We start from the raw sequence: 24,715 nt of genomic DNA on the forward strand, positions 1-24,715 counted from the left end.
ATATTATAACTTATATTTTTCTGTTTTGTATAGATAGATAGTCCAAATGATTTCTATTGGTAGTATAGTGTAATTTCATGGTTTGTCAATAATGTAGGCCAATAATCTGTTTCATTATAAAGCTTTAGGCGCCATCTTGTGGCTGAAAGGATAGAGCACACTCTAGAGAATTCTCAGATATGCCCTAACACGTAAGGCGCCAAACATAACATACACTGAGTGTACAAAACATTAATAAGAACACCTTCCTAATACTGAGTTGCCCTCAGAACAGCCTCAATTCATCAGGGCATGGACTTTACAAGGTGTCGAAAGAATTCGACAGGGATGCTGGCCAACGTTGACTCCAATGCTTCCCACAGTTGTGTCAAGTTGGCTGGATATCCTTTGGGTGGTGGACTATTCTTGATACACACAGGAAACTGACACAAACCAGTATGCCTGGCTCCTACTACCATACCCCATTCAAAGGCACTTCAAAATTTTGTCTTGCCCATTCACCATCTGCATGGCACACATACACAATCCATGTCTCATTTGTCTCAAGGCTTAAAAATCCTTCTTAACCTGTCTCCTCCCCTTCATCTACACTGGTTGAAGTGGATTTAACAGGTGACATCAATAAGGGATCAAAGCTTTCACCTGATTTTCAGAAGAGGTTAATCTCTCAATCTTCTCAATGTTTACACTTCTGTTCTCTCTCCACATTACCTCATCTCTTTATAGTCTGGAATTCCAATTGTCCGAAGATAAATTGGAAGATGACTTATAGGTAGAAAGTCAAGCTTATGAAAGATGATTAGCATTTAATATCATATACAATTGCCTATCCCAAGTCATTCAAGATGATAAGGAGGATGCTTTAGAAAAATACTCTAGGTTAGGAAGTTTGTCAAATACCACCAACTTATTTTCAGATCACAAGCTAATGGGAACAACAAAAACTATTTATGTTGAGTGTACTGAATGAAAACCACAGGGATGAATTTCACATTTCCTTGCCAAAGTCACTCAAATGGTACTTTTTCAGAGTTCAATATTGGGCCTTTGTAAACAGCATTCTACACAATACCTGTGTCTTGACATGAGTTACCTGCAGATGTTGTGCTACTTCATTCATGCCAGTTCTCCAAATAATTGCATGTTAAAACTTTATTGTTGAGATTGAAACATTATTTGGTAGTGTTTCCCCATCTGCAGGGACCTGATGTATTTAGAACATTTCTCAAACAGAATGGTTTTGCATCAAATTTTAAGGGACTGAAAATACCACATCATGTAGATACACGTCTGTTAAAAACAATATAGTTTAAATAATGACAATATTAACATATTTCTTTGTTGAAATATTGACAGACATGTTTGCATTACTTCTATGTCATTGGTTACAAGTCCAAATGTTCCCCCATACTCTGATTGATAATAAAAGACAACAATAATTCCATAAACTTTCTGATAAGATTTCAAAATATTGGAAATGATTCAAACACAAAATAATCAAATCAGAATATTTCATTATTTACAAATAAAACGCAATTTTAGCAAAATACATATAATTTCTTAATGAACATAATTATATGTATCTGTATTATAAAGTATGTAGGCTCCAAACATCCTTCACCTCTAAATCCAGAAAATACTTATAAAACATATTGCGCAACATCCAGCGAGACAAAGGTCCTCAAGGTACATTTGATGGATAATGCCAATCACCATTCATTACTTTTCATACATTTTTTTTGAGACAAGCATTGCTTCATAGCAAGTTGACCGATTTGTATAATAGCTCTATCAGGGATATGTATTTGACACATTAAACATCACCATATCAAAAGTCATCATTCATAAGAATAATAAAATAATACTGTTAGCGCAATCACACTGCTAGTCTTGGACAGTGATTGGCGCTTATACAGCAGAGGCATACAATCATTTGTTGCTCCCATATCTCAACACATTAAAAGCATGGTCAACTTTGTCAACAGAAAAATATAAACTCTCAGCAGTCCATATGTCATAATTTAGTCATTGGTATGTGCAGGCTGTTCCAAGGCCCCATCCACAGCTCCTCCTCATCCGACAGTGTGTGGTCACTGTGGGACGTCAACGTTTCTTTCGACGCCATGTTGTCCACACACGACTCCTGCTCGTCTACACAACAGTTACTCCTGCTGTTCCTGTCATGTAGGGCCTTGGCAATATTGGATTTGGACCCAATACTGTCAAGGCCCGTGATGCTGGACCCCAGGGACCCGCTGGACGGCCGGGTGTTGAGGTTAATGTCAACGGTTGAGGAAATGCCTGTAAGTGTACCTGTTCCATTTCCTGTTACTGGTTCCCCTATGCTGTTTAGAGGAAGCTTCTCTTCCTGAGTCTCAGTTAGCATGTCCAACTTTTTAAACTGTTTTCCCAAGCGGCCCGGGGAGCCCACCTTGAGATTGTTGGGGTGGCCAGGCCTCCTGGTCCGCACAATGGTCCCGTTCTGGGCGAAGTAGATGTTCCCGTTGATGTTAGCGTGGCTGTTGATGTTAGACAGGCGGTTCCTCTGGGGTTCAGGAGCGCTGTCCTCTCCTGTGGAGCTGGTCTCATACTCTCTGTCCACCACCAGCTTGATCCGCTTCCTTCTCACTCCAGGCTGAGAATAAAAGATGCAAAGAAAGATGGAGAGAGAAAGATAAGGTTAATGCACAGATAAAATAGTATTTCCAAATATGCAAACATAATGCATCCAAACAGATCATAGATAAAAGTATGCCAATTAATGTACAAGTCATTTTAAAACCATGACAGTAACAGGATAGGAAACACACAACTCTGTAAACATGATCATAGCACTGCTACGTTATGGTCATCATATGGTGATAAGTAAAGAGACACAATGTGCAATTGGTCGAAGAAACATTTCTAACACAACCAAAACGTGTGATGGAGAGAAAATATAAAGATGCCACAAAGAGTGGTTCAACACCATTGAAAAGAGAATTCAAACCGAAGATAGAACAACCCATTCCATTTCCATGCAAGAAGTATTTTCCAAGAGATAGAGAGAGGTAGAGAGAATGAAACACTCAGGGGGAAGCACACAGTATTCTCTTCACTCCCATGCGAGAGGCTACTCCAGCCAATCTTACTTCACAGCTGACCAACTCGTCCCTCAGAAGGCTGTGGCGTTCCCATCAGACTCTGAATCGGTATCGGAGGTCTCCTCTGTGGCTCCCAACTGGGATCTACCAGCTGACCCCTGGCTACTGGCATCAGATTTCTCAGATGGTGTAATGGCGTCCTCGTCCACCTCTGTGATGGGAGAGAGTCCTCCGAAGGTCTCCTCTGAGGCCTCTGTCAGGCTGTTGCTGGAGTCTGAACAGTAGGGAGTTCCAGCATAGGGACTATGGCTGGGCCCTTCTCCAGCAGAAGATAAGCTGGATCTCCTGGACGCTGCTCCGTCACTCAGCTCTTCCACAGACTCTTTTCTCTCATCGGCAGTACCGCCTTCCTCCTCAGATTCTCCTTCGTCCTCCTCTTCACTCTCCTCATTGATGGTGTCCTGTGAACTGCAGGTCAGGATGGACTTGCGGCTGCCTCCAGTGGACCTGGAGCTGGTGGAGCTCCTCTCGCTGCCCGCCAGGGAGCTCTGGTCCGTCAGTTGGTTGTCCTCTGACTCGCTGACCTCTGATCCAGAGAGCTGGATCTGGCTGCCTCCGTGGTACACCGAGCTTCCCGACCCTGACTCCCCTTCACTGACCCCCTCACTTCCTGGCCTGGACATCTCTGAGCCTCCAGCACTTTGTGACGATCTTATGGAAGTACCAGGCTGGGAGGCAGCACTGCTTGAGCCGCTACTACTGCCACCAACACTACCACTGCCACCGACGCTACCACTGCCACCGACGCTACCACTGCCACTACCACTGCCACCAATGCTACCACTGCTACCAACGCTACCACTGCCACCAACGCTACCACTGCCACCAACGCTACCACTGCCACCAACGCTACTACTGCCACCAACGCTACCACTGCCACCAACACTACCAACGCTACTATCACTTCCACTGATGCCAGAGGCACTACTCCTCACGCTGCCTTGTGTCCCTCCACTGGACCTTTCAGTAGCAGTGCCAGATGATTTCTTGGAAGAACGGGCAGAGGAGCCACTTTCTTTGGACTCCCCAGTCCCCTCATCATCTTCAGACACTTCCTCTGAATCTTTCTCAGTCCCAGATCCTTTCTCTGTACTGGATTCTGTTCCTGACTTGTCAGTTCCTGACTCTTTCTCTGTCCCTGACTCTTTCCCACTATCAGATTCTTTCTCAGAATCAGATTCTTTCTCAGAATCAGAACCTTTCTCAGAATCAGAACCGTTCTCAGAATCAGAACCTTTCTCAGAATCAGAACCTTTCTCTGATCCTGATTCCTTTTCTGTCCCAGATGTTTTCTCTGAGCCTGACTCTTTCTCTGAATCAGACTCTTTTTCTGTCCCCGATTCCATTTCAGTGACAGATTCTTTCTCTGTCTCGTCACCCTCTGACTTAGATTTGCTCTCGTCATCAGAATCCTCTGGGTGCTCTTCTGGCTCCTCTTCTGAGTCCACAGTGCTTTCATTGGTATCGTCTCGGTCCAGATCCACCTTCAGGTAATCTTTGTCCTCGGTGGAAAGCGCCACACTGCTTCTCTCTGAATCCTCATCAGAACCCTTCCCACTCCCACTGCCACTCCCACTCGGCTCCGGCTCACTCTCCACCGTCACGCTGATAGACACCTTGGACCTCTTCTCTTCGTCACTGGTGGCAGCTTGCGAGGCATCTTCATCCTTCTCGCTACCTGTGGCAGAGCTTCTACTAATGCTTCCCTGAGACTTCCTCCTTGCCTGCAGCCTGTTGCTCAGTTTGATGCGCTTCATTACCTTGCCCAGCCGGCTCCTGGCGGTGGACTTGGTGTCTATCGGACCATCACTGGCAGGTCCCCCCGTCAGACTCTCCTGGCTGTCGATGCGGCGGGCCGACATCAGTTTGGCGTAGTCCTTGTCCTTCTTGGCGCCAAAGATCTTGAACATCTTAGCTTTCTTCCAGGGGGATGGGCCTGGTTCTCCGGCTGGAACAGTCTGGTCTCCACCCTTACTGGCCGCTAGGAGCTTGCTAAGCTTCATGACGGACTTCAGCCTCTTGGCAGCCGAGGAGGGTTCACGGGGTTCCTCGCCCTGCACTGGCTCTGCCTGCTCAATCTCATCCTCTGGTGGAAGGTCTCTAAATCCCACCCTCTTGCCTCCTCGACCAGTACCCCTTCCACGCCCTCTGCCTCGTCCCTGCCATAGTTACATCACTTGTGATTCAACAAGATTTTCAGCATCAACATAGTTCAGACAACATGATATAGTTGAAATTGGAACTCTGTTATTGCATTATTGTAGCTATATAGTGGGTAGTTATTATAAATTGTTGATCATATCAAAGTGCTGCTACATATAGTAAAATAAGTACCTCAGACCCATGGGGGCTGTAGTAGTCATCCTCTATAATCAGCTCTCCATGTTCATCATACATGGGAGAGATCAGCTTCCTGCGACTGCCATACTGAGGAAGGTCATACCTGGGAGAGAAAACAAACATTTAGAGGCAAACGGGAAACAGTTTAAAGGGCTGTTTCAACCATCATTTATTTGCCAGTATTGTGAAATCTTTTTCGAGAGGTGACAGTAACTAACAACCTCTGCCTACACCCCTAGGGACGTGAGCCACAAAAACACACAAACCTCCAGTGTTATATAACTGGTGCATGGGATATTTGAAGCACTTGCTCTAACAATAATACATTTGCACATTTACTGTGTTACATGTCCATAACACATTCTTAAATCAACAGTTCCCAAGTGCATGCATAAGAGAAGGGGTCAACACTAATCTTCTGCATAATTTAATCTGTGCAAGACTATACTGGGCGATGCACAATTAAAAGACCCATATCACAAACCGCATTAGCCCCACACTGAATCTCTAAATGAGGTGCGGTGTGGGGCCAACATCAATCAGCATCAATGTCAGAGCTGAAATTACGTGCCAATTGGTGGTACTATCTGCAACCCACTTGGCATGGGTGCCAGAAGCAAGCTGCATTACACCAGTGAATCTGTGTGAAAACTGAAGGAAGCAGGTAAATGGAAAACCTTTTGAACACGTGGGGTCGCTGGGTCGCAGCTGAAGACCGCCAGAGCTAGTGATTGCTGGATTAAGAGCTTAACCCAGCTATTAAGTTGCTCTTTAAATAGAAATGGATCAAAGGCAGTCTGGGTTATCGTGATAGCAACCTCAGCAGCAGCAGCTTTCGGGACCTGCTGTCCCACAGAGTCTTCACAACACAATTACTTTAAGACTCAATGGAAGGGCTTCATCATACAAACACACTAAGCATCAATTAGAATTTTCATGGATGATGAGAGGTTATGTCACAGAGACGACGAGGCCTACGTGATCATGCAATTAAAATGTTACGTGGTCGATGATCCACTTCACACGGTTAACTAAAGTTTGATTCAAGTAGGGGTTTAGCTTGTCCACCGTCTAGCTTAACTCCCCTGAGTGTTTTAAAGAACCCCTCACTGAACACGAGAGTCCAGTGCACAACATTTGGTCAGCATCTGTTCGTATTGCTGTAAGTTCCAGCGTTTTCCTCTGGACCATATGGGCGATTTGCAGTGTACCATGCAAGCCAAAGTACGCTCCCCTCTTCCCTACTGGAGGAGACCATTACAAAGCTCTCAGGTGCCATGCTTCGCTCAAGGCTGGGCAATTGATCATAGTTGTGGGATGATCTGCATAACTGGAAGGGGTCTTATGCACTATGTTACACTTAAAGGGATAGTTCTGGATTTTGGCAATGAGGCCCTGTATCTACTTCCCCAGAGTCAGATGAACTAATGGATACCATTTGTATGTCTTTGCATCCAATATGAAGGAAGTTAGAGGTAGGATCTCTCAGTGTGTGTGTGTGTGTGTGTGTGTGTGTGTGTGTGTGTGTGTGTGTGTACGTGTGTGTATGCGTACGTGTGTGTGTGTGTGTGTGTGTACGTGTGTGTATGCGTACGTGTGTGTGTGTGTGTGTACGTGTGTGTGTGTGTGTGTGTGTGTGTGTGTGTGTCAGGGGCTTGTGAAATGTAAGTTCATGATACATTTGTAAACTAGTCTTAATGCCATTACTTTCAGCAACTAACCAGTGGAGATCAATTCAATTCCCTGGATCAGAGCGAAACTGATGAGATATGGGAGGGACAGCGGGTATTGGACTCACCCCTGGTCGTAATTATAGTATTCGTCCCTGTAGTAGTCTTGGCCTGGGTCGATGCCTGACTCCATGGAGAGCTCCTGAATTTCAGGAGAAGCACATAGAGATATGTCAATAGAGAGAAAAAATTAGAAACCATTGCTGGAAACACAGCACAGCACAGTACAGAACAGCGCAGTGTGCGCATAGCAGAACTATCCTGGAGCTTTGAAAGAAGCAGTAAGGTTTCTACCTCAGGTCTCAGCAGAGATGGCCTCAGCAGTTGCTGTTGCTGCCATAGATTAGTTGGAGAGGGAGGGATAAGGAGAAACAGAGACAGAGTGTCCAGTTCACAGTTCATATTTAACTACAGATACAGCAGGGTAAAGAATGAAAGCTTTTTAAGGCCATAGAGAGAGGAGAGAGGGGAGTGGAGTTGGAAGAGGGTAGCGAACAAAGGTTTAAGGAGGAGATGAAGAGGTGACGGAGAATAGAGAGAAAATGAAAGACAGGATGAACAGAGTAGCCAGTCACAAGTAAATAGACAAAAGGTATAGTTGAAAAAAAGATGATAGAAAAGGTGAGAGACAGAAGAAGCCAGAAGAGAGCTATGACAGATAAAGCACACTCACAGCTGCTATCAAACAAGATTGAAAATGAAGGGAGCATGCATGACCCTTCTGATGCTGGGCAGGATTTGTAGGACTCAGGGTACGTCAAAAGTTGTCAAACATTGTATCAGTTAATCATTGGCTAAGCTCCTAGTAGTACTTCCATGCACCAGTAGAGAAAAAAATGTCCCTAATGCTCATCTGTCACTTGACAGCAGACAGATTTGAAATTACAGCACCAGCAGTTTTCGAACCAAATGTAAACTGTGATGCTAATGTTAAAGTAATAAGACAACTATCTCTATGACCCCATCTAAATCTCATTCAGTGTTTTCCATCAGGTGGGCGGTAGATAAGAAGGATGGTGAATAAAGCTCCCTTGAGCATGGAAACATTTACTTGGCACACAATGCATAGCATAAAAATACATCACAATAAAAAGGCCTACCTTTCTTCCGTATCCTCGCCTGTAGGTCATGGAAAAAAGGAGGAAAGAAATAGTGCAAATAATGAGTACAACGTGTCATCAAAATTCTAAGTGCATTGATATAAAAGCATATATTCTGCTGACCAGTTAAGTGATTTCAATGTTACTTACCGTGCAATTTCCTGCGTCAAGCCAATAGTTAAATTTTCATTTAAAAAATAATGCATACAGAAACATTATTGTTATCTATTTGTTATGTTCTTTCTTCCATTATAACAAGTTTTGGCAGATAAAATGAAAAGTTGGATCCATAAAAAGGTGGGGGAGAAAGAAATAGAAAATAACAACAAACCCTACACTTAAGTTGACATATCTAAGCAATTACCTTTCCAATAGAAACTGGGAAAATTATTGTATGGCACACTATTGTTTCTCAAACGCATTTGTTAGTAAAATATAAATGTATGTAAAAAAATAAATGGATTTGTTATTGTAAAAAGTCCAAACATCCTTTGACTGTGTTTAGCCTTGTGGATGTCACACCATATAACTCATATCAGATTAATTTAGACCAGGATTCAATCATTAGCGCGGTAACCTGCATTAGCCGACAAAGCTTTTTCATAGCTTTTTATTTATTTTGTTTAGGCAGTGTCGGAGGTGTAGGCTAACTGTGTTAGTGCTGTCAAATCCACAAGCGGCTCCTGGTGTTTCCTATCGCGGACATTGCCATTGGATGCACAGAGTCACATTAGTAGAAATCCCATGCAGCTGCATTACAAATTTGAAGACTGGAATGTGTGATGTTATCTACACCTCGATTAGGAAAATATAGATCCCTATTACTTCCTTGAATGATTTTACATTTGAGTGCCATTATATTTCTATAATGGCACTGTATTTCTATATACACTTGCTTGTTCTGAACTTCTAACGTGTGTGGATATAAGGATATGGTTTCGTGGTAAAGACTATGAGCACAGCCACCTACCAATTAGACAGCTCAAACGCAGTTACACCTCCGACACTGCCTAAAAAAAAGCAATACAAATCCTTGTTTGTCGGCTAATGCGGGTTACGCTGATCTGATCGAATCCTGGCCTAATTGTCTAGAATTAGAGAGGCTGGATTGGAAAGCATTATTGAACCCTTTATTGAAAGCATTCTTGATGATTTACTCAAATGCACCTCATACTAACCAACAGTTAACAAAGCATCACAGAGATTTCCCCTAGAAAAAAAACATAACTGTCCCAGACATAGAGCATATCCAAAATATGCATACGGGGAGGTGTGCATATAAAAAAGTTGATGATCCCTGTCGTACGACCACACCTCCCCGTATGGGACTGGCTAGGTGGGAGTAGGGCTGATGAATGGCCTGTTGGGCTGGTGAAGTCTTTAGGAAACACCAAAACAAATGGCCCATAAGACAGATACTGTAGGCAGGGAGGAGTAGGGGGGATGCACATCCAGAGATGTCCACTTCATATAACTAATGGACAGTTAAATACTCATGTATCCGGATGTAACCAAGAGGAGGGAGTTTCTTCCTATCTTAGAGGCCATTAATTCACTGGGAGGTAATGGTTTATGATGCAGAGGTAAAGGATCGTTTTAGGATGCAGACATTTCCCCTATGATTTACTATATTTGACCATACCCAGACATAATGATGAGTTAGACCACACACACATGTTTAAATGATTATGTTTAAATGATTGCGTTTTCTCAATCACATGTAGTGCGTACGGCCCAGTACATCACTGGGGCAAAGCTGCCTGCCATCCAGGACCTCTACACCAGGCGGTGTCAGAGGAAGGCCCTGAAAATTGTCAAAGACCCCAGCCACCCCAGTCATAGACTGTTCTCTCTACAAGCGGTACCGGAGTGCCAAGTCTAGGACAAAAAGGCTTCTCAACAGTTTTTACCCCCAAGTCATAAGACTCCTGAACACCCGGACTACCCCCGCTATTCTGTTTATCTTATATGCATAGTCACTTTAACTATACATTCATGTACATACTACCGGTACCTCAATTGGCCCGACCAACCAGTGCACATTGGCTAACCGGGCTATCTGCATTGTGTCCCACCACCCGCCAACCCCTCTTTTTACGCTACTGCTACTCTCTGCTCATCATATATGCATAGTCACTTTAACCATACCTACATGTACATACTACCTCAATAAGCCTGACTAATCGGTGTCTGTATATAGCCTTGCTACTCTTATTTTCAAATGTCTTTCTACTGTTGTTTTATTTCTTTACTTACACACACACACACACACACACACACACACACACACACACACACACACACACACACACACACACACACACACACACACACACACACACCTTTTTTTCCCTCGCACTATTGGTTAGAGCCTGTGAGTAAGCATTTCACTGTAAGGTCTACACCTGTTGTATTCGGTGCACGTGACAAATACACTTTGATTTGATTTGAAATGATTGAGTTTTCTAAACTAATAATAATTTTGAGGAAGGTGATGTGATACAGTTAAAAATCCAAGTGTGTGGTGGTAGTGAACAGACTCTCCTCATTACGTTTATCAAGGCACTGGATGAAAAAGTAAGAAAATAAATTGTAAAACCGAAGAGGAAGTGACACAATAATTGCCATCAAAGGAACAAAAAAATTCAAATAATCTCATCTGTTAGAAATGACAGATGTTAGGGCCGAAGAAAAAGAGCACCTGAACCAGAAAATACACTGAACAAAAATATAAATGCAACATGTAAAGTGTTGGTCCTATGTTACATGAGCTGAAATAAAATATCCCAGAACTGTTAAATACTAGTGGGGTTATGGTATGGGCAGGCATTAGCTATGGACAACACACACAATTGCATTTTATCAATGGCAATTTGAATGCACAGAAATACCGTGATGAGATCCTGAGGCCCATTGTGAGGCCCATTTCTTTTAGGGTATCTGTGATCAACAAATGCATATCTGTATTCCCAGTCATGTGAAATCTATAGATTAGGACCGAATTCATTTATTTCAATTGACGGATTCCTCAAATGAACCGTAACTCAATAAAATCTTTGAAATTGTTGCACGTTGCGTTTTTGTTCAGTATAGTACGTGAGTTGTGGGCCTTTTCGATAGAGGAGATTACCCCATGTGGTGAACACAGAATACACAATTAGTCCAAATTTGATCTGTTCTGGAACACCCGGGGAATGTCTGATTAAACAAATTTAACTGCTCTTGAAAGGAGACGAGAGAGGAGGGACGAGAGACAAACACGGAGTGGCAGAGGGAGAAAAGACAGAGAAAAGAAGAGCTACAGGAGCCTTGAGAAGATTGATGCCGATGGTAGTCTGTCAGAGTCACATGACAATGATAAGGGATAAATGAAAGGAATAACAAGAAGGGGTTAGGCAGAGAAATGAAGCGAGAAAGAACGAGAGAGAGAGAGAGAGAGAATAAAAAGATAGAGGGCAAGAAAGAGCGTCAGACAGAAGAGAGAAGAGAGAGTGTGTGTGATGGGGTTAAGAGGAGAGGGTGACAGGTCAGGACAGCAGCGCCAGTGGTTGAGGGATTGATTGGTTGACTAATTAGCCGCTTTCAGGGAGCCGTCAGACAGCAACAGCTACTAGTTTATCATGCTACCACTGCCTACTGATGAGCCCACAGCTTCAACTACCCCTTCCCAACGTCAAACATCTAGAGAAACATCTGAACTGTGACACTCTATTCCTTCAGAGCACTTTGGAAATTCAAATGCAATGTTGTTCCCGGAAAGGTAACATTTTTCTGCAAATCATGAACAAATAGAGTGCTCTTGCATGGTTTTGAAATTAGTAAATTAGACCGCACCATTAACCCAGGATGTTGTCCTGTATAGATTGTATGGATATTCTGATCGAATGCACTGTCCTCTGTGAAGAATAAGGGCTCTCCATTCACCAGGGTACTCATGGGGAATTCAAGTCCATTAGGCTCACAATGTGAGAGTGGGCTTAGAATAAGTTTGTTTGTATGGATGAATCATCCAGGCTCTATGCACATACTCACATCCCACTGGGCACACACTGGTTGAATCAACTTTGTTTCCACGTCATTTCTATGAAATAGAATAAACATTGAATTGACATCTGTGCCCAGTGGGATAGATCTAGATTCAATCCCTGTGTGCTCCCTTCCATATCCCATCTCTTCACCTAATTAGCCTCTTCACCTATCTCTATTTCTAATCTGTCTGTCAATAAAAACATTGAAAATAATACTCTCCATTTTCCGGAATTGGATGGGATTGGATGGGAGTACAACATACAAGGAGCAAGTTTTATGCAGGTTCAGTTCAACATAGTTCTCAAGCCTTGAACACTTTAATGGAATCTGTGTGGTAGAACAGGAGGTGAAGATAGAGGATGGGTGGTGACATAGAAAAGGCCAAAGGGTTATGAACTTAGGAACATGACAATATATATATTTTTTAATCCTCAGTTTAAGAGGTTCTGAAAACCTACGGGATCTAAGGGCCCACTTGCTGTTAGTTGTGATGACATTATAAAAGTTTGTTAGGGGAAGAAACTATGTTGTTGATGACAACACATCAGACAGAAAATATCCAATAGAACACAGCATGATCATAACATGAGACATAAAGATGTAGAAAGAAAATTAATTAGGAAATAGAGCTAAGGAGGAGAGAAGTCAGCCAGTCAGAAGGTGGTGGATTGGGATGGAAAGTGATTGCTTAGTTCCTCAATCACAGAGTCTGTATTTGACTGGTTTGATTGGCTTGTCTCCTGGACCTCTGAGGTCACATTGTTAGTGCTTGGTTGGCTTGTTTCCAGATCAGAGGAGTTAGTGTTTGTGGTTGAGTTTGTTTGGACCACAGGTTCCGTGCTGGTCAGGTTTGGCTGGTTTGGTTCCTCACGGGACCCAGATCTGTTTGGTCTCCGAATTCCTTCTGGTTCCTCGGTTGCTTGGGGTTTCTTGCCGAATCGCGCCACCTTGCGATTCTTGTCTACTTGACTGTAGAGGTTGGCAACAGACTTCTCGATGTCAGCGAGGTTCTGGAGGTTTTTCAGAATGCCCTTTAGCTCCTTCCTCTTCACACCGTCCTCAGGTTGGGGGGGAGGTGGAGGGGGATGGGCCCGGGAGGAGATAGGGCGGAGCGAAGACAACGGCGGCAGGGAGGTTGGAACAAACTGAACGGTGTGGCGGGGTCGCTCGAAGGTGGGGGAGAAAGGGGGCGGGAGGTGTGGGGGTGGTGGCGGAGGAGCACGATTCCGAACAGGAGGGGGAGATGGAGGGAAAGAGGGTGGGGGAGAATGATCAGGCTCAATGAAGTGAGGATTGAAGGGTGCAGGGGGAGGAGATGAGGAGGGAGGAGGAGGAGGAGGAGGAGATGAGGCAGGAGGAGGAGGAGGACCAGAACGAGGCATTTGAGAAGGAGGAGGAGGTGGAGGAGAATGAGGAGAAGGAGGTGGAGGAGAATGAGGAGAAGGAGGGGGAGGTGGCGGATTCTCAGGCGGGTCAGGGATGATCTCCACAGTGATCTCGCAGGGCTCCGCAGTGATGTAGCTGGAGACGCTGGAGCTGAATTTCCTGAGGACAGGCAGGGTGGGCCTCTGGGCCAGGGGCGGAGAGCCTTCGCCCTGGGTGATGATGATACGGGGAGGCACATCATTCCCTATGGACAGGGGGCTGTAGGGGCTGTCCATGATGGAGAACAGGGTCTCTGCGCTCAGCTCCAGCATGTCAATGTTGTCTTGGTTCCGCAGTAGTGGAGGGGAGGTCAGGGAGCCCCTGGAGTCACGCCCTCCCCTGGGGGTCCTCTCCTGCATGGCCTGCTGTTCATACTGCCTGGCCTGCTCCCTGACAGACAGCTTGCTCTCCTCTGTGCTGCGGCTGCTCTGGACGTCATAACCCTCCAGGCTTCCTTGACCCTTCATCCCAGCTTGGAGCAGCTGCAGCTCCCACTGGGCCGGGTCCATCAGAGCCTGTCTCTTCAGCGACTCGTACCCCTCTGACCCTCCACGGAGACGAGTCCGCATGGTCCAGGCGTTCCCGGACCCTCCAGAGAGGGAGGGGGAGAAAGAGCCCCCTTTCGCCGTCCCATAGGGGCTGCTGAAGTTCCCGTCTTCTTCTTCGTTGTAGAGGGGGTTAGTGGTGGTCAGGGGGTGGTGGTCTGACAGAAAGGTGACGTTGCTCTCTGACTTGGGCAGGATGCTGTGCAGCGACCCGTTGCCACAGGAGGAGTTGGCGCGACAGGCGAAGCTGCTAAGGCATCTCTGGCGGTCGGCTTCATCGATCTCAAACCTTTTAGCCCTGTCCGATTAGGAATGTAGATGGAGGGTGGAGAAAAGAAAGATTTGAAACACAGGTGAAGGAAGGATGAAGGATGAGGAGGCAGAGGAGAAGGGATGAGGGAGATGCTATAGATCCTTCAGTCATTTTGACTCTTAGTATTATGATTATAGTTAGAAACAATATAAAAAATGTGATTCAAACTCAAAGGTAATGCAGCAGGGTAGATCATGCTTTTCTTTTCTTATTGTGGCTACAGTATCAGAGTCAATTGAAAAATGTCTCTAAATACAAAAGTTTTAATAAAGTTTTAGAATAGCAGTTCAACTGCTGACAATATTTGGACAGGCGATAAAGTATCCACTTAAAAACATCCCAAGTACATTTAATACAAGATCAAAAATCAAATCATATTTGATTTGAAGAAATCAAAGCAGTCACAGAGGTACTTCCATTTAGCATCACAGTCCACAAATATATGGAACATGTGATATCTGAAGTACCCAACACCTACCCATGTGCATCAGTCCAATCATAGCAATAATACTAAGAGGTTATGATCTTAAGTTAATGAACGTGAAACATAAACAATAACTTTTTTCTAATGGGATCAGGATAGGGATGGGTAGGGCATAAGCTATAAGCATCTAAAGATTCACCATACCTCTAAAGTTTACAAAGGGAGGATCACTTTTCCTAAACAGGTGGAAGCAAAAATTGTGTTACGCTGTAGTTAAGCCTTACCTTTATAAAGAGTATTACCTAGCATCCCTGAAATTATACCATTATATTAAAATGCAAATGCACTAACCATGTACATACAGTACTGTAACATCTAAGTTATTTCTGTAATAAAATATTAAGTGCATGTCAATGAAAAATATTCAAGAACAGGTGTAGGAGACTAGACGCCATCTATATCACTCTTGTTTTGCTATTTGAGCCAAGGTATAAGCATTGGGGCTACTTACTGCAGTCTGAATCCATTGAAGAGCAAATAGAGTGGAGATTAAATGAAAGACAGACAAAGACAGACAGACAGACAGACAGACAGATGTTTAACAAAGTGTAACCTTATGGGAAATGGTCAAGAAGCTGAGGTAGCCATGGTCAAACTGGTTGGTTGATGAAGGTGGTGAATGAATAGCATAGAACAAGTTCTGCATACATTCAAGGTTTCTTCTAAAACTATTAACAATTCATTGCGCATTTAGGATACTATTTAGTGTGAAAGGTGGAATCCGATTGTGTTAATGGAAAAACTCTCTCTTTTATGAGTCAAATCAAACAGCTTCACCTTGAGAGAACAGAAGGCCATGTTGAAATGGATCTGGCATCTAATTGCAAAGTCACACATTGACAATCTGAGATGGGATACCGAACAAACTTAGGTCTGTGCCGGTGTTTGTAGGAGGACAAAAGCACACTGAATTATGACTGAATGGGAACAATGATGTAGTCCTCCAAATGTCTAAAGCGCAACATGAAAGACTCTAAAGACCAATGTCTATCGTTGGTGGACTAAGGCCTTTTTTTTGTCAAGAAATATGTATGCTGCCTCCAGAGTGGTGCAGCGGTCTAAGGCGCTAGAGGCGTCACTACATATCCGGGTTCGATCCCAGGCTGTACAGATCCGGGTTCGATCCCAGGCTGTGTCACAGCCGGCTGTGACCGGGAGACCCATGAGGGGGATGCACAATTGGCCCAGCGTCGTCCTAATATTTTTACATTTCTTAATTTGATTATTTTTCTTTTAGATTTTGTATTGTTGTGAATTGTTAGATATTACTGCACTGTTGGAGCTAGGAACATAAGCATTTCGCTACACCTGCAATAACATCTGCTAAATATGAGTGTAACCAAAACAATTTGATTTGTGTTAATGGCCACCTGGCCGTGCTGCTGCTCCAGTTTCAACTGTTCTGCCTGTGGCTATGGAACCCTGACCTGTTCACCGGACGTGCTTGTTGCACCCTCGACAACTACTATGATTATTATTATTTGACCATGCTGGTCATTTATGAACATTTTAACATCTTGACCATGTTCTGTTATAATATCCACCCGGCACAGTCAGAAGAGGACTGGCCACCCCTCATAGCCTGGTTCCTCTCTAGGTTTCTTCCTAGGTTTTTGGCCTTTCTAGGGAGTTTTTCATCTGGCTTCCGGGTTAAGCAAGCAGTGTGTCAAGTGGCAGTGCGGATTGGCGGGGTCGTGTTTCGGAGGATGCATGAATCTCGACCTTCGCCTCTCCCGAATCCGTACAGGAGTTGCAGCGATGGGACAAGACTGTAACTACCAATTGGATATCACGAAATTGGGGAGAAAAAGGGGGTCCTGTTTGAAAAATAGGCAATGTCCTAACACCCACAAACTTTATCATCTGCACAAATAGGCATTACTCATCGGTATATGGTACCTGAAACAGGGAGTAAGGAGGTTTGGAGGAAGAGGTCAAAGGTGGGCTGGTTTTCTATATAAGCACTTTGTGAAAGGGCTTTATAAATACATTTGATTTGACTTACGTGCTGCTGTCCCCTAGCTCCCCGTAGATATTGGCTGCTGGGGCACGTGGAGCAGCAGCCTTGCTCGCTGGCAGAGCCTGCTGAATCCTCGCAGTCTTGGCACATTCTGCCTGTCTCCTGAAGTTCAAATAAAGTTTCATCAGTTTGAGTCAATCCATTGCACTTTGTTTCCATAACATTTCATCACTTGTTCCCCATGAAGTCTACATGTCTTTGGTGAATGAAGTGATGGAACCTCAGTACAGTATGTGTCTCATCCCAACTGACTGAGATAAAAATAACAGAGCCAATCTCTTATATAAAACTAGATTAAAAAAAAGGCAAGTCATTGTCTATATGAAGGAGATGACTTGTCTACAATGCTTGTACTTTTATCCTCAGTTTAATAGTCATTCTGACTCCCTGGTTCATCTTTAAAATACTATTCATTAATGAGGACATGTGACAGAACCATGTTGTATTCATGCTCAAGTGCATACAAGAGAGATCACTCATATCACATGGACAATTACTTACTCTTTGAATCTGGTGGATGGTATTACAGGCAGTGCGGGAGACAGCGGAGCAGAGGGAAAAAGAAAACAAGAGAACCTTGGTTAGACAATTAGCTCATTCCTATTTTGTTAATACTACACAATGAGGAACATTAATTAAATTGGGAATTATGAGACGCCTCTGCGTTCCTCCAACTCCATTCAATTTTAATGAATGGCGGTTGTTAAGGTTCCTTTTTGAAAAGCACACCACTCTTGGTAAAACAAATGTCCATTATTCATGGGATTCCTTTTGACTTATTCAGACAACAGCCAGGCTTTGGATAACATGCCCTATCATAGATCTCAGCCTATTTCACCACTGAATATAATAACAGGATATAGTAACACATTTTGCTTCATTTCTTATCACACAGTGTTATGAAACACATCAGGCTCCCCAGCTATGTTTGCAGCATCCAGTTCATACAAGTATATCAAACTCAAGAAGCCTTTTTCTTTTTCTTCCATTTCTTTTGTTCTCAGCATTACTTATTCACAACAAAATACAATTACCCCAGAAGAGAGAAATGAGAGGATGCGTTGGATCAGAATATTCTCCCGGAGATCAATAAGTCATGAAGTTGAATGAATGAATGAACTTCTCTAAATTGGCGCATCGTAACACTACAAACTCTACAATGTGTCTGTGTGTGTGTGTTTCTTCAGCTCAGGTTAACCACTCGGACCCGTCTGTTGGGTGTAAACATTCCCCAGACATCAGTGTTGATGTAGTGGATTCACACGGCACAAAGAACGACATTGAGGAGCACTTGCCTGACGCATTCACAGTTGTCATGGCTTTACGACCTTGCCCAATCGACATCAAATAAAACAACCCTGACAATCAGGAACAAATGGTATACTAAATGGTATACTAAATGGTATACTAAATCTGTGCCATATGCTTTATCATTATGCAATTTGTTGTGTGTGTGTGTGTGTGTGTGTGTGTGTGTGTGTGTGTGTGTGTGTGTGTTTGTGTGCGTTTGTGTGCGTGTGTGTGCGTGTGTGTGTGTGTGTGTGTGTGTGTGTGTGTGTGTGTGTGTGTGTGTGTGTGTGTGTGTGTGTGAGTAATGGGGTAGTGGAGCCGTGAAGACACACTGTGACGGTCACAATTGGCTTTGGATATTTGTTGCAAATGACTGTTAATTAATCGGCTTTCACAGTGTGTGAATAGGGACATTAGACCGGCGGTGCACGCTGTCAGCATCCCTAATTCGTTCGAGAGACTGGGAGAGTGGTGCTTGACTAAATACCTGGCACCATGCACATTTCCTCAGCCTCAACATTCTACAGTGCTAACTTTGAAAGGTCACCATGGCCATACACACACATGTTGCCTGTAGCTACGACGAGCAGTTTTTGTGCACTCACTGTTTGTAGGTGACCATGATGATGAGGATGGCGGGGATGCAACAGAGGATGATGATGATGGCGAGGGCGAGCAACGCCCCCTCTGTGTAGCCCACAGCCTGGGCAGCCTTCTTTACGCTGGCCACGATGTCGGGCGTACGGATCTCCAGGATGCGTCCTCCTTGACCCAGGAAGGGCTGGAACTCCTTGTTGATATCCAGCAGCTTCCCGTCCAGAAACCTGCCAGACAGACCACAGTCAGTCACACAAGTACGTGGACACCCCTTCAAATGAGTGGATTCAGCTAGTTCAGCCACACCCGATGCTGACAGGTGTATAAAATCGAGCATACAGCCATGCAATCTCCATAGACAAACATTGACAGTAGAATGGCCCATACTGAAGAGCTCAGTGACTTTCAATGTGGCACCGTCATAGGATGCCACCTTTCCAACAAGCCAGTTCGTGACATTTCTGTCCTGCTACTGTAAGTGCTGTTATTGTGAAGTGGAAACGTCTAGGAGCAACAACAGCTCAGCCGAGAAGTGGTGGGACACACAAGCTCACAGAACGGGTAAAAATCGCCTGTCCTCGATTGCAACACTCACTACAGAGTTTCAAACTGCCTCTGGAAGCAAGGTCAGCACAAGAACTGCTCATCACCAAACTCCATTTTAATGCCCAAGATTTTGAAATGAGATGTTTGATGAGCAGGTGTTCACATACTTTTGTTCATGTAGTGTACTTTAAGTTGGGATGTAACACCATTTCAGCTGCGATTTAAATTGTTGTTGAATCCTAACATAATATATGCGCCTGTTACTTGGCCTTATGCGTACATGGGCATTGATGTCAATAGGAGATTTGTGCAGTCCCAACGCAATCCCTCTCTGCCACACGCTGCATTATCATACACTATATGGACTCTTTATACAAATGAATAGTACTCAAGTGATTGGTCTTTCATGTGAGTTATCTATAGGCTTCTTTCAACCCTCAAGAGTTCTTATTCCCTTCATTTAGGCGAGAGAGGCACACTCAAGGAGACATCATAATGCTATAACCTCTCCTCCCTCTCTCTCCATCTCTTTCTCTTTCCCTTTCTCTATGTGAGCTGACAGCAGAAGCACATAAATATAACATGCAATTAACTCTCTACGCTGCCAGGCGTGAGCTGCATGAACAAAGAGCTTCTTTTTTTCCTCCCTGCTCCTTAAACCTCGGCTAGACTCTTCCTCAACAGCCTCCCATTGTGTCTAAGATGGGGATTCTTATTGAAGCAACGGTAGATATATCAGCACCTCTTTCTAAAATGAACAACGTCTCTCCAAAGCTGGTGCTTGTGATAAGAGTGACGCTCACTAGCTCAGGCTAAGAAACCCCCTTTCTTTATGAGACATGTGTGTCATTACAGTAAAACAGGGCCACCACTAGCAGTCAAGGACAGACAGAGAAGTAATGTGCTCAGATTAACTCAACACAAAGCCACTTTACTCAAAGTCACTTTTTAAAGAGCAGGATTAAACAATAGACTGGTATCTGGTTTAAAGAGGAGGGGGACGTAGCCTAACTCGTGCTGTTAAAGCCAGAGTGAAAATGAGTATGGGGCAAAAGAAAGGGAGGGAGATCGAGGGATAAGGAGGGAAAAAGAGAGATCATGCCTTCCTTCTGTGAAAAGTGGAAGGGTGCACAGTAGGGGGGAAGGGATCCTCTAGCATGGTGCCTGTCATGCTCTGAGGGGGCCTTGGCTCCCACAGTGTTGACTCTAACCCTGCCCGAGGGCCAGAGAACATAAGACTAATGGCAGCAACGTGGTCCTGGGGTGTTTTAACACACCCTGTCTGCTGAGTGGAAGGGGACTGCTCTTTCCCCTGACAGGGTGAAAAAGTGTTGCAAAAGCACTTTTCAGCTGCACCATTAAAGCATTTTTGGATACTGCCTCTTAGTGGTAAAAGTGTAAAACATTGTTTCTCCTGCTATGCAAGAGGGGGACCCTGGGCTCTGAGGAGTAGATCTCTCTCTCCGAATATAGGGGGACTAAAATGCTAAGCTGTCATTTCTCCAGAATGTTGGAACAACCTCAGTGTGGCTTAGTGGCCACTACTGATGGAATAGCACCTCTCTCTCTCTCTCTCTCTCTCTCTCTCTCTCTCTCTCGTTAGAAAAAGGGAGAGAAAGATAGAAGGGAGAGAGAGAGAGATAGCTATTAATTTCATTGTATTGGTTCACTCACTTAAAGAGCTCCTGACGTGAGATGGCCCTGTTGGTCAGTGGGTCGATGGCATACACCATCAGGTCTGACTTGGTGTAATCCTCCTGGTCAAAGCCATCTCCGAACCGCCGCGGCCCAATGGATTCCACCACCACCTTAGCCCCTGGGATCTGGTCCTGGATGTATCGCTCCAGAATACTTACGTGTGGGAAACAAAACCATTGTGGTCTGTTCACATTTAAAATAAAGTATAGTACCAGGTATAGCTGAAGCATTAGGTATTTCTACCTTCATATTTCTACAGCCATCTTCTCCATGATGTGAAGGCTCTATGAATCATTCAGTAACTACTCTCATACTGTTATTAACAGGTGATGTACAGTAGCCTAGCGAATGTGCTGATCAAGCTTTAGCAGTGGTTGCCCTGGTTCACTTCCCCTGCACGTGTTGTGTCACCATTTACAAATTCTGTCATTGACTTTATAATGCTGAAAAGCCATAATTTTACTTGTGTGTAACCATATGTGTTTAAGGTCATACTTTAAGTATACTGCTCAAAAAAATAAAGGGAACACTAAAATAACACATCCTAGATCTGAATGAATGAAATAATCTTAATAAATACTTTTTTCTTTACATAGTTGAATGTGCTGACAACAAAATCACACAAAAATAATCAATGTAAATCCAATTTATCAACCCATGGAGGTCTGGATTTGGAGTCGCACTCAAAATTAAAGTGGAAAACCACACTACAGGCTGATCCAACTTTGATGTAATGTCCTTAAAACAAGTCAAAATGAGGCTCAGTAGTGTGTGTGGCCTCCACGTGCCTGTATGACCTCCCTACAACGCCTGGGCATGCTCCTGATGAGGTGGCGGATGGTCTCCTGAGGGATCTTCTCCCAGACCTGGACTGTGGTGCAACGTGGCATTGGTGGATGGAGCGAGACATGATGTCCCAGATGTGCTCAATTGGATTCAGGTCTGGGGAACGGGCGGGCCAGTCCATAGCATCAATGCCTTCCTCTTGCAGGAACTGCTGACACACTCCAGCCACATGAGGTCTAGCATTGTCTTGCATTAGGAGGAACCCAGGGCCAACCGCACCAGCATATGGTCTCACAAGGGGTCTGAGAATCTCATCTCGGTACCTAATGGCAGTCAGGCTGCCTCTGGCGAGCACATGGAGGGCTGTGCGGCCCCCCAAAGAAATGCCACCCCACACCATGACTGACCCACCGCCAAACCGGTCATGCTGGAGGATGTTGCAGGCAGCAGAACGTTCTCCACGGCGTCTCCAGACTCTGTTACGTCTGTCACATGTGCTCAGTGTGAACCTGCTTTCATCTGTGAAGAGCACAGGGCGCCAGTGGCGAATTTGCCAATCTTGGTGTTCTCTGGCAAATGCCAAACGTCCTGCACGGTGTTGGGCTGTAAGCACAACCCCCACCTGTGGACGTCGGGCCCTCATACCACCCTCATGGAGTCTGTTTCTGACCGTTTGAGCAGACACATGCACATTTGTGGCCTACTGGAGGTCATTTTGCAGGGCTCTGGCAGTGCTCCTCCTGCTCCTCCTTGCACAAAGGTGGAGGTAGCGGTCCTGCTGCTGGGTTGTTGCCTTCCTACGGCCTCCTCCACGTCTCCTGGTGTACTGGCCTGTCTCCTGGTAGCGCCTCCATGCTCTGGACACTATGCTGACAGACACAGCAAACCTTCTTGCCACAGCTCGCATTGATGTGCCATCCTGGATGAGCTGCACTACCTGAGCCACTTGTGTGGGTTGTAGACTCCGTCTCATGCTACTGTAACCGAGGTGATTCGCGCTAATAGTGTTTCAATCGGTGACGTCACTCGCTCTGAGACCTGAAGTAGGGTTTCCCCTTGCGTTGCAAGGGCCGTGGCTCTTGTGGCGCGATGGGTAACGATGCTTCGGTGGGTGTCAGTTGTTGATGTGTACAAGGGTCCCTGGTTTGAGCCCGGGTTGGGGCGAAGAGAGGGACAGAACCTGCACTGTTACATTGGTGCCGTGACCCGGATCATTGGTTGCTGCGGAAAAGGAGGAGGTCAAAGGGGGGTGAGTGTAACCGATGTGAAATGGCTAGTTAGTTAGCGGTGATTCGCGCTAATAGTGTTTCAATCGGTGACGTCACTCGCTCTGAGACCTGAAGTAGGGTTTCCCCTTGTGTTGCAAGGGCCGTGGCTCTTGTGGCGCGATGGGTAACGATGCTTCGGTGGGTGTCAGTTGTTGATGTGTGCAAGGGTCCCTGGTTCGAGCCCGGGTTGGGGTGAAGAGAGGGACGGAACCTGCACTGTTACACTACCACTAGAGTGAAAGCACCGCCAGCATTCAAAAGTGACCAAAACATCAGCCAGGAAGCATAGGAACTGAGAAGTGGTCTGTGGTCACCACCTGCAGAACCACTCCTTTATTGGGGGTGTCTTGCTAATAGCCTATAATTTCCACCTGTTGTCTATTCCATTTGCACAACAGCATGTGAAATTTATTGTCAATCAGTGTTGCTTCCTAAGTGGACAGTTTGATTTCACAGAAGTGTGATTGGCTTGGAGTTACATTGTGTTGTTTAAGTGTTCCCTTTATTTTTTTGAGCAGTGTATTTCACTCCCAGCCATAGTTGTTAAAATGGACACCAGCATGTCTTTTCTCACTGGGTTCTTGGCAAAAAAAGGGTTTCCATTATCAATTTCAAGCTGAGTGAAATCAGCACTTTAGATGACAACCACTAAATGGGTACTTTCTCCAACCCGAATGCCAAGCCTGATGAACAGAGTACCCAGTTCTGGACCCCAGTAGGACCAAGGAAGATGGGAGGCTTCTCAGATTTGATCAGAATGACTAACTCAACACATGATTTAGTTGTCAAAGCATAGAGCAATCTTAGAGGGGTAGTGCCATTGAAAGCGAGGCTTTAAAACAATGAATGTATATTACCTTCTTATTTTATTATCCTATCTGTCTAAAAACACTGTACTTTTTTCTGTTTTTGTTTCTCATTCATAAACTGATTGAGAATGATTGATTTGACTGTCTATCTGGACAATCAGCAGTTTTACTTGCCCAATCATTGGTTAAGGCAGACAGAACGCAAACAGACAGTGAAGACACTGAGGACCTAAGTTCTGCAACACAGGGATAATTCACAAGTTCTATAACTTTTTTTTTCCATTGGATGATTTGTTTCTCAAAACACAGTTGGAGACTACCCAGCAAACTGGGAACATTGCCAGATCATTGGCTAAGATTCCCTATAGGGAACTGGGATTCAACGCAAACTATTTCACTAGCAGAAATGCTAATTTGCATCGTGTGACTTTGAACCAAGTCCCCTTATTCAACAGGAGAAATAAAAAAATAAAACATGCATTCCACTTTTGTAAGTGGCATGCTGTGGCAATCAAACAGTGACTCTCCACAGGGCTTCTGCTGCTAAACCATAGCGTTATCACTGAGAATGAAAGGGATGGCCTCAAACTTT

At 44.6% G+C, this 24,715-nt stretch overlaps 1 protein-coding gene across 5 annotated transcripts in view; it reads right to left on the reverse strand.

The window, feature by feature from the left end:
• Window positions 1-1,137: 1,137 nt before the first annotated feature.
• Window positions 1,138-24,715, reverse strand: part of LOC115193762 (protocadherin-15-like) — a 286,361-nt gene continuing 262,783 nt past the window's right edge. For 3 of the 5 annotated variants that reach the window (XM_029752726.1, XM_029752727.1, XM_029752725.1), the window contains 9 exons: window positions 21,237-21,413; window positions 19,025-19,243; window positions 17,631-17,639; window positions 17,115-17,231; window positions 8,314-8,332; window positions 7,508-7,546; window positions 7,282-7,355; window positions 5,478-5,586; window positions 1,138-2,635 (listed from right to left, as the gene is read on the reverse strand). In XM_029752726.1, the coding sequence (XP_029608586.1) occupies window positions 2,015-2,635; window positions 5,478-5,586; window positions 7,282-7,355; window positions 7,508-7,546; window positions 8,314-8,332; window positions 17,115-17,231; window positions 17,631-17,639; window positions 19,025-19,243; window positions 21,237-21,413 (1,384 nt within the window). In that variant the 3' untranslated portion in view covers window positions 1,138-2,014. Of the gene's footprint in view, window positions 2,636-5,477; window positions 5,587-7,281; window positions 7,356-7,507; window positions 7,547-8,313; window positions 8,333-12,822; window positions 14,611-15,976; window positions 15,983-17,114; window positions 17,232-17,630; window positions 17,640-19,024; window positions 19,244-21,236; window positions 21,414-24,715 lie in introns of those variants that run through there. The other 2 variants (XM_029752728.1, XM_029752729.1) reach the window with 2 other exon arrangements.

This window comes from Salmo trutta, chromosome 5 (genome assembly GCF_901001165.1).
Source record: "Salmo trutta chromosome 5, fSalTru1.1, whole genome shotgun sequence".
In the NCBI taxonomy this organism is placed as follows: domain Eukaryota; kingdom Metazoa; phylum Chordata; class Actinopteri; order Salmoniformes; family Salmonidae; genus Salmo; species Salmo trutta.